Consider the following 13155-nt stretch of genomic DNA (forward strand, 5'->3'; position numbering starts at 1 on the left):
CTGGCTGCAGTATGATATTTGAGCTCTGAAAGGGGTTATTCCAATCCCAGAAGTGAATGAATCCCTTCCACAAGAGTTAGTCTCTTAAAATAATTATTGGAAAAAATGAAAGTGTAGTCATTAGTCTAATAATGGCTCTAGTGGAAGGAAACATAAATTCAGTCAGATTGGATCTCTGAAACACTAAATTAGGCAAATTAGGGGTCTGATTTTTCTTTAAAAGCCTAAATCTATAGTAGTATTAAAGGAAGGCAGTATTGGATGTGGGAGGAAAATAACTATCAGTTGTGAAATATCTTTGGACTGTTTAGCAACATTACCATTCACAGCCACGGAATACATTACATTTTATTGTAAACTTTGTTCCTAAGAGAAGTATAAATCTTGAAAGTGTGTCAATACTTGGCAAAGTAAGCAGTCTCTGGAGGCAAAAAATGTTTAAGACCATCTATCAAGTATAAGAAGTTGATCGCAATTAAAATCAGAGCTGTTTATGTATAAACATAAATTGCAGAGGTAGCTTAAAACTGGCCAGTAAAAATCTTGTCTGGGTGGAAATTCCAATAGAAAAAGACTGCAAAAAGCAACATCTGAATTTTAAGAACTGTTTTTGTGGCATACATAATTTCTTTAGCAACAAATTTTCTATGAAATTTTATTACATTGAGGAAAATGCATGTGTTTATTTATTTTCACATCCAGGTATTCTTTAAAAAACACTACAAACAACAAAACCCAAAACCCACTGAAGAATGGATAAAAAGAAGATAACTTGGATAAAATATTACTTGTATTAGATAAGTGCTAAACCAGGTTATATTTCAATGCTCTCTATTATCCCAAAGAGATACAGAGAAGGATTGGGAATGATTTAATGTTAATTACTACAATAATAATGATGATTTTTAAATTATTGTGTATCAAGAGGGAATTATTAGTTGTGTCTCTTTAATGCGTGGGGTTCTCAGGAAATAGACCATTGTGGGAAGTCAGCACAATTTTATTGCTTTTCACAACAGTTACAACACTAAAAACTTCAGTGGACTGAGAGCCCACAGAAAGAGTTTTGGGGGCTCTTCCTCTCCTGAAGAGGAAAGGGACTGACCTGTGTAACCCAGCCACTGGGTACCCAATTGCTGCTTTGGAAGGAATGTGTTGGTCTTGTTCCAGGTTTCTGGCCCAGTGCTCCGTCTTGGATCACTGTGTTTGGGTCAATCCTTGAGGAGATGCAAGGGGCACAGCCACAGCACCAAATAATGCAGTGCTGGAGGGGATGTGCTAGGCTGTAGGTGAACCCTGCCTCTTCTACCATGGTTTCCATGACTTCAGGGAAGGTAAATAAAGTCAGAGAGGCTGTTTTCTTCCTTAAAACATGGGGAGGTGTGAAGAAGACACCAATTTCAAATGTGACAGGCCTGAGGAAGGTGGAAGAGCAGGGGTACTGTGCCCACAGTGGCCTCCCAGCCATGCCATGGACATGGGGAAACTTGCTGGTCACAGGAACAGTGCCAGGCTGCACAGTGAAAGGGAGAGTGTGGCTACAAAAAATGGGATTGAATGCTGTTAAACAGAGCATAATGTACAATGTTTATTTGAAATTAATGAGGCTTGCTTGTCTTCAAAATGCTTTTTAATATTTAAATTGATGCAAAGGTAAATTATTAAAATACAGTGTCCATGAATTATCACCCTTGATGTCCCAAGCTGCAGTACTAGAAAATGAGAAACAAAAAGTGCCTGAGTCAGTGAGGTAAAGGAAAGGCTGTCCCCTTTTCATCTTGAATTTTTTACTCTGTCAGATTACCTTTTATCATTTCTGTTTAGCTGTGGGAAAGATATCTCAGGAAGGAAGTCTTAAAATGGGGCCCAAATCAGGACCTAGTATGTCACTGAGAGATTTTGGTGTTCCAGACACCAATATCCACCACTGAGGGAACAGAGCAAATCCACCCACATAAGTGAATTAATTCTGGCATTAGACAGAGAAGAAACATCTATGTAAGGACCTTCCTCTCGTCTTCCTTACTTCCAGAGGAAGACCAGTCTAGCAACTATTTCTACATCTCCTCCAGAACAGTGCAGGAGAAGAGGGTTTTGTTAAATGCTCCCGGATTTCTAGAGGAAAAGAGTGTCTGAGCTTCTTCCCAGATTTGCAGGGCTCCTGCTCTATGCACACACCATGAAGAAAACTGGAACAAGTGAGATGGTGAGACAGCATTTCATTGCAGAGAGCTACTACACCTTGGATCTCTCCCTTCCTTTGTTGCAAGAGCCCTTGGACAAGGGAGTAGTCTTCTTTCTTTTGCTTGCAAGAGCAGGGCTGCTGATGAGCCCCTTATTAACACAAGGACTCAAGGGAAGCCCTAGGGAATAACAAAAGTATTTTGGTATTTTTAAACTTAGGCTTTGTCTTACACCCTCTCCACCAAGAATTTGTGAGGATTTCATAGAACAAGATGTGAACAGATCAATAGAGGAAACAGCATCTAAACCACAATGCAGGCATTTAATGTCTCCTTGTGCATTAAATTACCCAATTAATGTTTCCTGTTGCCTTAGCCTGTTCTAATAAGGCTTGACTGTTGCTTATCAGCCCCTAATCTTTTAAATGATGAGCAAGAACTGCAGCTGGATTTACAAGAGCCTTTGGGGCACAATACCAAACTCCCAGAGTGCCAAAGATCCATCCTTGGAATTATACTTATTAGGGTTTCTCATTCATTATCATTTACTTCACACAGATACCCACTAATAAGATCAGATTGACTTTATTATTTATTATTTACTAAGTACTATTAAAATAGATACACTGGACAATCAGTTTCTGTGTATAAATAATTCCTCAAAAAATAAGCTTTTTTATTGCATAAAAATGTCATTTCAGATACCAATACTCCTTAGAGTTAACTGAGTTTACCTGCTATGTGGGCTTATCTTTCCTGAAAGGCTGATATATACTTTAGAATGTTTTGGGGTAAGAAAATTTTTTCCAGAGTAACTGAAAGTAATTTTTATGGTCTGTGTCCATGAGTTAGCTAATTAGAATAAAGATGTTGGGATAGAGTGGTAGGTAATTAGTAACTAACAGGGATAAATGATTTTTAATAGACAATGGCAGTGTCTTCAGAATGATAAATATTTTCCTGATGTATTATAAAAAATAAATAAATCTATTTTACTAAGAGAGACTTCTTATGAACTGTGAGGCCAGTTGGGGAGAGGAATAGATTCATTTAGATAAAACGCTATTAAGTTGCCTGTATAGTGTCCTGTCAGATGACTATTGATCCCATCCCATGGGAGAAATTGATTTCTGTGCAGAGAGCTATGTGCTCTCTGCAAAGCCTTGCTCCAGCGCTATTGCTCTGGTAATCACACGCTGCTGCCTCTTTTTCTTTCTCTCTCTTTCCTTCTATTTGTTGTGCAAAGATTGATTGAGAGACATGAAGGACTCAAATTGCAATATTTGTTGTTTCCTGACCTTTCCAATTATATTCTGTTAAATATGTAAATAGTTCATTTGCAGTTCTGTACATATGAATTTGCTGAAGCCGTCTGTGAGGAAGGCTTCCAGGGGGATGCTTGTACCTTTGTTCTCCCGTGGACCTATTAGAGCTGACTCAGTGAAGGGATTTCTAATGCAGCTGAGAATTCTCCCTGCTTTGGCAAAGCTTTCTAGGCTAGTTCTCAACACAAGATCTAAATGGGAAAATAATTCAAACTTTTAAGACCAGAATTACACAAAAGCTGAAAAGTGAAATGATAAGTCATTAAACATTCTTGTTTTGGTTTCCTTCTTTTAGGCATAAGTACCTTTTCTCAGCTCTCATTAATGTGAGTCATTTTTTAAGAAGACAAAATTACCTGAGGTCAAGTAATGACAACATTAACGTTGAAATCCACTTTTAATCTCCCCCCTTTGAATAAGAATAAGAAACAAGGTCTTTAATTGCCATGAAATGATCACATATTGTTACTCAGATAATGCAGCTTCAGTTTGTCTGATGAGTTACGTATGTACTTGACTTTTTCTAGTATTTCTTGTCATTCTTACATTATTTTCATTCTTATGACTCATTCATCATCATATCATCATCATCATCATCATCATCAGTACTAAGCAGTTGTTTGAATGTCAGCTTGTGGGGATCAAGGCCCTTGCTGTTCTCTGTGACCATTTGCAAATGGAGAAAAACTTCTGAATTGGAAAAACCCAGGGTAGACCTTCTGGATTCAAATCATGCTGCTGCTAAGGGCACAGAGGGGAAAAAAAGATCTGTCAGTAGATCACAGCTGTATTTTAGTTGTCCCAGGCTGCTGTATTAGACCCAGGAAGGAAAGTGTATGGAAGACTTCTATGAAAGATCTCCTGGAAGATTTTCAAAATCTGATGGGACAAAGTCCTAAGCAAACAAGTCTAACTTTAATGTAAACCCTTCTTTAACAGAAGTTTAGATTAGACAACTGCCCTCATTCTCCTCACACCAAGGTCTCTTTGAAATTAAATCTTTCTATGATTTTATGAATTCAAGTCCTGGTTACATTTAAACATTTGCCCAAGATATCTCCTTGTTAGGACATCAGCTCTAGCCTATGAAATGAAGCCCTTGTTTTTCAACTGCCTTTTAAAGCTTTGTATAGCACAGCAAGTGAAGATACATTTCTTCTCCTCTTAATTAGCCTCTCCTCCATGCCAGCATTTTGCCACTCAACATATAATTCAACTTTGCTTCAGCTGGAGGTAAACGTTGACTCCTCGTGTGCATTCTGGAAGGTGCCCAGGCAGCAGGGAGAAGACCGTATCTGGCAGCTTGAAGTGCATGAAAGCAAACACATTTCTCCCAGCTGTGGAGAAATGCAGCTGAGATGGGAATGCTCGAGCAGGGTGACAGGAGTCACTGGAGAAGATCCTGGACTGCAGCTTCCCAAATCCAGCACCTCTTAACTTTTGACCTGAAGGTGTGACATTCTCTCCCTCCATCTTGGAATGGAGAAAGGGAAGAAGCTGTACTGTGTGGTTTTGTTTGAAATACAGAGGGAGGTAGGTGATAGAGTAGGGAGGATGAGGATCCAGAAAAACAAAAGGAAGATGAAAGTGTGGTGTAGTTTGTATGTGGGACTTTGCATTGGGAATGCACAATGTTATGTGTATTTGGGGAAATACCATTGTATGAGCATATATGAAGTAGTCAGATGTAAGGAACAGCAAAAAGCCTCAACAGTGAGACTGGTATCAGAGAAAAGGGGCTCTCTTCCTTACCTAATCACACCTATCATAAGTTTGCAGGAGAAATTTCAGTCTGATTGGGACAAAGTTCACACCTTGCTGCAAGCAAACGGGGACTAGAACAGGGACTGTCGTGAAAGGGACCTTAAAAACTCTACACATACACAACAATCAGTCCTGGGACCTGTTTTGGTTTGCTAATGTGTCTCCTTTATTAAGTAGAATTTAATTTAATAGCCTATTAGAAGTACATCTAGAGGGAACTGCTGGCTGCCCCTTACTGAGTGTTTCTATGCTTCTCTCTTACAACAGGGTGACTTTAGCACTGTAATTACTTTTTTAAAATAAACAAAGCAAGCTACTTGCAATTGAAAAGCCTGGTGCTAAACCCAGGATTTTTCTAAGACAGCCTTGCAGCCCAAGTACCTTAACTTCCACTGGCTTGTGTTTGTCTGTGCTTCAGGGAATATTTAATCAAGGAAAGGACCGCCCCTCATCTCTGTCCCCATTAATTTAATGCAAGAATCCATAATTTCAACAGAAACTTTATTAGTACATGTGGAAGGCTTTGCCTTTCATAACAGGGAGATCATAGAAGGGGAGAAATTGTCAAAGCCAATGGTGAGGGGTGAAGTGCTTGTAGTGCTTATTTCTAGATGGATGTTTTTCTTCTATTCAGCGTCTTCCTCCCTTTCCACCCATGGCTAAGGAGAAATACAGAGAAATTGTGAGGACAATATAAAGCAGAGTTGCAGTACAGGAAAATATACAGACTATACAAGCATTGGCTACAAGCCTTCCCAGGTCAGAAATCAAAGGTCTCTGTTACTATCTGAAAGACACTTTTTGAAATTAAGAACTTCAATCCTCTCTCCAGTGCTCCTCCTAACCCCATAGGATCCTACTAACACAATTAGCATCCTTACTGATGCATTCAGTCTATGAATAGTATAGACTAGGCTCTTTCATAATTTGATTTGTTTTATCTGAGTATGGGTTGCATTAACCTGGCAGAGTGATGACAGATTTCTGTTGTTCTCTGCTTTGAGCTGGTAAATTCAGGCAGATTTCTGTGGTTTTGACCCAATGAATTTCCTTTAAAAGAAAGAAAGCTAAACTGTTCTGAAAGGCCTCAAGAAGTAGACTAGATTCCTGTCTGTCAGTCTGATAACTCCATTCTCATGTTTCACTGTTTTTTCCCCACTATATCTGCCTTGTATGTTCAAGAGTGGTTTAATCCTAAATTTATAATTGAAAAAGAACAACTGAACTGCCCCTGTGGTGCTGATGAAAGCATAATCTAAAAGTCCATCAGGCTTTTTTTTCTGTCACTGTGTTTCAGATTCCTGCCTCTTCTGTCCACTTATACCTTTGCAAGTTTGTGGCATAGTTATTTCCACTAATTCCCTAGTTTCATCGTCCCACCAAGTTTAAAGAAACAAACAGTAGAAAGATTGCTTCAAGTACAAAGCAGCCACTTCTGTCACTTGCATCCCTTCATCTAGTAAATGTACAGAGAATAAGCTGAAATATTGCTGGCTGCTCAGAAGTCATTTGTTAATTCATCTTTATGGAGAGGATTCTCACTTACAAATGGACTGGACAGTGGAAGTGGTGCCGCCTCTGGGAACTCCACCTCCGTGAGCTGTGGCCTCATGGGACATCGTGCTGGAGGCCCTGGATCCACCAGAGATCCCACTGCTGGTATAACCTGATGAGTGGGTTGTGCCTCTGGCACCTAGGACAGTTACAAAGAATATGTTACTGACAAAAAAAGGAAGGAACCTTACAGGACAATTATAAACTACTGTGTTTTAAAACAGTTCAAGACTAGCAAATGTATCAAAAGACAAGGTGATTGCTGATTACTTGACTTGTTCTGTAAGTGTACTGCTTTTTAGCTGCCACCTTGGGGAAAGGATATTATCAGTGATGTTGTGGAGTTCTCAGAACACAAAGTAATCCTATGGCTCTTGCACAGACTGTTTTTAATAAACCTGGATCTCCAAAATAGTTTCAGCACAATTTGCCTCCGCTGAAATTGCACTTCTCTGTGGAGCTGACTGAGGACTGTGCAACTAACTTCTGTAGAAACTAGAATTGTTGCATTTGCTGTTCCAGGTAGTGAATGTGTTCCTTTCACTTCACTTTCTCTCACACAAACCTGTAATAGATACCTGTAAAATAAAGTCCCACAAGTTGTGGTGGCCAGTGGCAAATTTATATGCATATCTTGGACTCAGTCTAAATAAGCCCCAAGCAAAACATTCTTCTGCAAACTCTTCTTCTCCTGGGAGAAGAGTAAACATTAATGACGACAAACGTTAGTGATAATGCTTAAAGCGTTCCTGGAGGATGCTCAAATATTTTGGTGATGAGCTTGTTATAACATCTTCTGTAAAGTGACACTGAACAATACTCATGCCCCACTGCAGAATCAGCCGCTCCTTCGAGCATGTTTGTTCTGGGGGGAGGAAGGGTTACAGTCTGAATGAAAAGGTTAAGAAGATGTGTTTGGAGAGATTTCAGTGAGCACCTGCGGAAATGAAATCAGGCCCTTTTAGCTCTCAATCAGGCAAAGAATGTGTGGCAAGCTCTCCTGCTGCAGGGAGCCAAAGCTCACACCTGCCTTGGCAATGTTACAGAGCTAGCATTTTCCACATGGATAAAAGCTCTTTTGGACTAACTCCTGTCGGCATGGCAAAGGTTTCCTTGAGTCATGCAGACTTCACCAAAATGGTGGTTTTCACAAAAATCCCTAGTTAACACAGAGGTTGTAGGAATAAAACTGGGTGTAGTTAAATGCTCATTTTGCTTCTGTTTCTTAGAAAAATTCTCAGCACACAGAGGGATAGAAATCTTCAGTGTTTAGTTTAGAACTGACAGCTTCATGCTCTCTATAGGGTATCTCCACTGAAGAGTTTGCCGCTGGTTATGAGTGTGCTGTACCACCCTGATCTGTAACAGAAGGCAGCTTGTGCAGCTGACTAACATATGACTACAAGTGAGCAACTGGCATCTCCTGCATACCAGGATTTCTGCTGCTAAGGCAGTGTGGTGCCTGAGAGCAGCTCTCCTCTCTGCTTTTCACTCTGTCCCCCTCTTCTCCTGACTTTCTCTCATATTCTGTCCCTTGGATGCTACTATCCCTTAAGCTCTTTCCTACTGAATATTCAATAAACACTGTATTCAGCAACCTAAACTCACTGATCAAATCATACAAAGTGAAAATTTTAAAAAATGCCTCACAGGAGTGCAGTATGTCTCCGAATGACCCTTATGTCACGTATTCCCTCACTGTCTAGAGGGTCTCACTGTATGAATAATATTGGGAGCAATGTAAATCATATATTAAAAAAAAAAATCCAACTTATTTCTTTTCAATCAAGCTTAACACACTTTTTGCTGTTAAAAGATGCCCTGAATCTGGACCTTGGCCAGCTCACCTATTCAACCACCCATTTTATGGCTGGAGAAGTCACATTCAGCTCCATCCTTCAGATTTCTACCTGCTGATTATGGAAGTAGTAGACCAGTGGAAGACCAATATGGCAGAGATGCCCACCTATAATCAGCCTGCTGGTTGGCATACCTTTGACACATGGGACACGTAGGTCTGAGACCCCAAAGGCAGGAGGGGTTTGGAAGCTTCTATCCAAGGTAAGAGAGCTAATTACTGAGCTGCTGGGTAAAGCAGGATTGCAAGGGGCACTCTGTTCTGTGGAGTCATGCCTGTTAAGAGGATGCCTGCTGAATCAGGTCACACAGGCAGGTCTGGCAGGGAGAATACCTTGTGCACAGATCCCACGGGATCTGGGGTTAAACAAGAGCCAAGCTGGTAAGCGTCATCAGGTCCGGGACTCCTCTGTGCCAGCAGCAGAACAGCAAACACCTGCAGGGTCAGCTCATGTGAAAGGCAGCTATGCCTTATTTTAGTACTTAGATAGGGGCTGTCAAGGATGTGCATATATTCCCTTCAAGAATTGGTCTCTTGGACTGCAACTAATTTCTCTCCTCTACAGAGTTTACATAAGGTTTTAGGAGTTCTCCCTGTATGGAGGAGTGTGAGAAAAGAGCAAGGGAAATCTGAAAATTTATACAAAATGTAGCTACACAGATCATGTTCTTGCCTAAGTGCATCATTGTTGTTGCTACCATGACTCTTCACATTATTGATGATTCCTGGCAGAATGGAGAGATAGCACAAACTTCAAACAAACACTGTCCGAAACCTCATGAATTCCACATAAGTATATGTTCATTCATGAATAGTATGTACACATACTGAAAACACGCTCAGTAATATCCCACTCATAGCACACAGTTAAATAGAGGACTCTTCTTTCTTCAGTGCCAAACAGAGATGTGGGAGAGAAGAGATTATTTGGCAAGCTTATTTTCAAGGAGAAACAGCTGTCTGACCCTATGCACTAAACCACAAAACCACACACACAGTCACACACAGAATTGCTCATACCCATCTCCTGGAGAGTAGAAGTGGGGCCTCCAGAAGGCACACCTCCCCCAGAGGATCTTGCTTCTTGGGACATCAGCGATGAAGCAAGGGATCCTCCCGTGATCCCAGAGGGAGTGAACCCAGCGTTGCGGACATTCTGGTCAGACATGGTGCCTTCTACTGGTGAGAATTCCAGTGAAGCTGCTGGAACTTCCAACTCAGAGGCTGCTCAGCCCATCTTTTTATACTCTCTCCAGCTGAAAGTGGAGAAACGAAACTGCTGCCATGGTAAGGAGAATAGAAACTGAAATTTATCCTGAGCCAGGATACGAAACTGAACTTTGTCAATAGACTTTTATACTGCTGTTGCCAGGATGGAATTTAGGCAAGCCAAGTGATTTCCTCTTGTGATACTAAAACAAATTACTAGTGCATGAGTCATTGTTTGGCAACTGATGCAGCTGAAAGCTTTCCTCCTTCACCCTTTTGCACTGCACCCTATTGCACTGAATTGTATCTGTAGAGGGTAATGCCTTGTTTCAAGAATTCATACAACTCTGAGTAAAGACGAGAAAAAAAAGGCAGTAAAGTGGTGGCATGCAGAGGCTTCAGGTGGGTTGTTTATCACACCCAGAGCTCAGCTGTGGTACAGCTACCCCTGAAAATACTGGTTTAAACAGAGCTGGAAACCAGAATGCAGCTAACAGTGGATGGTTGGAATTAATTTCTGCATGAAGGAACCGTGAGGGGACCTTGTGTCGTATGAGCAGATTGACACAGATGCTTTGTTCTTCTTCATGCAAGTCTCTCTAAGGCAGAGCCTCTGTCCTTAATGAGCAGGCCTTTGCAAATGGCACACATGCCTTTATCACAGTTTTTCTTAGCCAGGGCTTAAATAAGGCTCATTAAAAATCCATGGACCTCCCTTAGGTAAAGAAAAATATCTGATTAGGCCACACTACCAGAGGAATGGCTCTCAAAGAGGAAATATACAGAATAAAACTATAGTGTTTTCACAATAGTGTGATATCTATATCTTGTACATGGTGGGTTATAGAACAAAAGATATGAAATCTGTTCCTCTCTTCCTTTATGTGCTATATATCTGAGCAGTGGAATATCTGGCCTGTGTACCCCTAAGCAGCAGTGATCTTTTAACTTTCTTTCATTCAACTTCTCTTTAATTCATATATGTTTTCTTTAATTCTAATGTCAGTTATTTTTGCTTTCTACTCTGCTTGCATTAGGCCTTCTGTAATTATGATGCATCTTTAACCCCATAATTTCTCAGGTTCCTCATTAATCACTTTAATTACTTAATGTTATAAAATATCTAAGTTGAGGCTTAAATGCAAGTAAAATTACATGTAAGACTAGGACAGGTAATGCCACAGGCCTTCTTCAAAGTCACAATAAAACCAAAAATGTCAGTTTCTTTGTACATATTGCTGCAGATCCCTCCTTCAAAAATGGTGAAATCTTTTGGTGCTTTATTAATATAATTCATTTAATATTGTAAACAGCCCATTAGGAAATGATGGTAAAGTCTGGCAAAGCCATGGAAAATGTAGGCTTTACAATCTGCAGACACTCTATATGAGGTGACATTTTCCTCAGTCCTAAAACACAAATCATAATGGATATACACAAAGTTGTTTAACTAAAAATAATTAAAACTAGAAATAATAAAAGTTTTATTGCAAAAAAAGGGTGTCTCAAGGCAATTCAGATTGGCAGAGACATCAGAAAATAAGCAGGGAAAGAAGAAATTACTAGAAGGCTCATAAAAGTAAGACGAAGAAACTCAGTGTAAAAAGGAAATGGAAGCCACTGGAGGGATTCAAGGGAAGCCTTGGACTTGCCTCTATAAACTTGCCCAATGACTTGGACTCTTGGTTCAATTTGCTTATCATCTCTGGACCTTGCTGTGCCCTGGTAACGTGTGACTTTGACATCACAGCCTCCAATTTAGAAAGACACGGTGTCACTGCTGAAGCGGGATTAGGAACAAAAACACAGTTCTTGAGCCTGCAGCTTCCCGTGGTCCTCTCTCTCCATTAATTCTTCTAGAAAGGTGTGCTTCTCCTTTCACTGTGCAGCTTTGTGTGAGACATTTTCCTAAATGGTTCCCTACCTTTTTTTCCCCCTCTTTTTTGGTGTGTGAGTGCTTTGTTTTACTGGCATTTACAGTTAGAAAGGGTAACTCCCAAGATGTTAGGCAAGTATAGTTGATGTTCAACTGTGTTTTCAGGGTGACTGGCACAGAAGCAGTCAGGCAGTTGTAAGTCTTTGTGGACTATTTGCCAAAATCCAAGCAGTCATACTTTAAGAGCTAAATGGATGCAACTTCTAGTTGAAGTATGGAAAGAAAAAACAAACCAACCCAATTCATTTCTATCACAGAGCTTGTCATTATAACAGTAAATTGTACCTGGGAGAATATCTGGGTAAGTTAGCTTCCCCATTCCAGAAACTAAAAATCATAGAGGAGGTGAATAGTGTGAGCTGACCTGAAAATCATCCAGTGGCAGTTCTGAGCCTGAGAGACCAGAGAATCAAAGCCATGAATACCAAGAGAATGACTGCCTTTATTTTCAGTGTCACTGCAATTTCAGTAGCCTTAGGTGATGGAGGACTTAAACACAGAGCTAACAGCTTAACTCTCTGAGTTTCAAGTAGAAATGAAACCCATAGGTGTCAAAAATCTAGATTATGTGCTCTTCTAATGGAATTGAAAAGCCAGAGGCTGGATTGGAAGTAGTTTGAAAATGTGAGTGGTGAACATTCTTCTCTTCTTAAATTAAAAATAAAAAAAAAAAAAAGAAAAAAAAAAAAAAGAAAGGAAAAATAGGCTCAGCTGAAAACATCAAACAAACCAATGCAATCAGATGTGCAGGCAGCTCTTCTATATTTTGCTCGGAAGGACCTTAATCTCTTGTGCTTGTGGATATAAACTGTTGTGTCTCTTTGGTATGTTTTCCTTGCAGTCCCCACTAGTGTGACACTTAGAAATTTACCTCACAGTGAAGCTGGGCAGCTGATCAGAGACATTAATCTCTGCTTTTGGTAGTCACCTTTATTATTTCAGTAACATGTTCATTGAAGTCACTTTTTCATAAACATTTTCCCATAAACCTCTGTTTCAAAAGAGATTATTCAAACAGCTTTTAAACAATTAATCTTTTGAAGGGTCTAATTGAAAGAAATAAACCTGTAGAGAATCTGACTGAACCAAAGATCTTCAGCATCCAAGATTATCTATCTGTCACCCTCTGACCTATTTCCTTTACACTACTTTTTAATTTTTGTAGCAATTATAATGTATATGGATAATACCTATTAGCATATTTATGGTCATTGCTTCATATTTATTGTCTGCACAACTCATTAATCTTCATCCAGTGTGTGAGGCTGACAGCTCAATCTATTTTGCAATCTCTGGGCAGCAGCCATATCCAAAAAGCTTTTGTTT

General features: G+C 39.9%; 1 protein-coding gene across 1 annotated transcript; it reads right to left on the minus strand.

Annotated features, from left to right (window-relative positions):
- Positions 1 to 5756: 5756 nt before the first annotated feature.
- LOC136302294 (interferon alpha-inducible protein 27-like protein 2) lies at positions 5757 to 9984 on the minus strand. The gene is made up of 3 exons (XM_066205721.1): positions 9705 to 9984; positions 6819 to 6965; positions 5757 to 5931 (listed from the first exon to the last, which is right to left on the minus strand). The coding sequence occupies exons 1-3, from the start codon at positions 9850 to 9852 to the stop codon at positions 5903 to 5905; spliced, it is 324 nt and encodes a 107-aa protein (XP_066061818.1). The 5' UTR covers positions 9853 to 9984; the 3' UTR covers positions 5757 to 5902.
- Between the last annotated feature and the right edge of the window lie 3171 nt (positions 9985 to 13155).

This window comes from Chamaea fasciata, unplaced genomic scaffold (genome assembly GCF_029207755.1).
Source record: "Chamaea fasciata isolate MVZ Bird 193981 ecotype frontalis unplaced genomic scaffold, bChaFas1.0.hap1 SCAF_1, whole genome shotgun sequence".
Lineage (NCBI taxonomy): Eukaryota > Metazoa > Chordata > Aves > Passeriformes > Sylviidae > Chamaea > Chamaea fasciata.

Excerpts from the sequence above, each read along its gene's own strand:
- LOC136302294 (XM_066205721.1), bottom strand. The coding sequence starts at position 9,852 with ATGTCTGACCAGAATGTCCGCAACGCTGGGTTCACTCCCTCTGGGATC. Across the intron at positions 6,966-9,704 it reads TTCTACTCTCCAGGAGATGG|GTGCCAGAGGCACAACCCAC; the intron begins GTATGAGCAATT and ends TAACTGTCCTAG. Across the intron at positions 5,932-6,818 it reads TTCCACTGTCCAGTCCATTT|CCATGGGTGGAAAGGGAGGA; the intron begins GTAAGTGAGAAT and ends ATTTCTCCTTAG.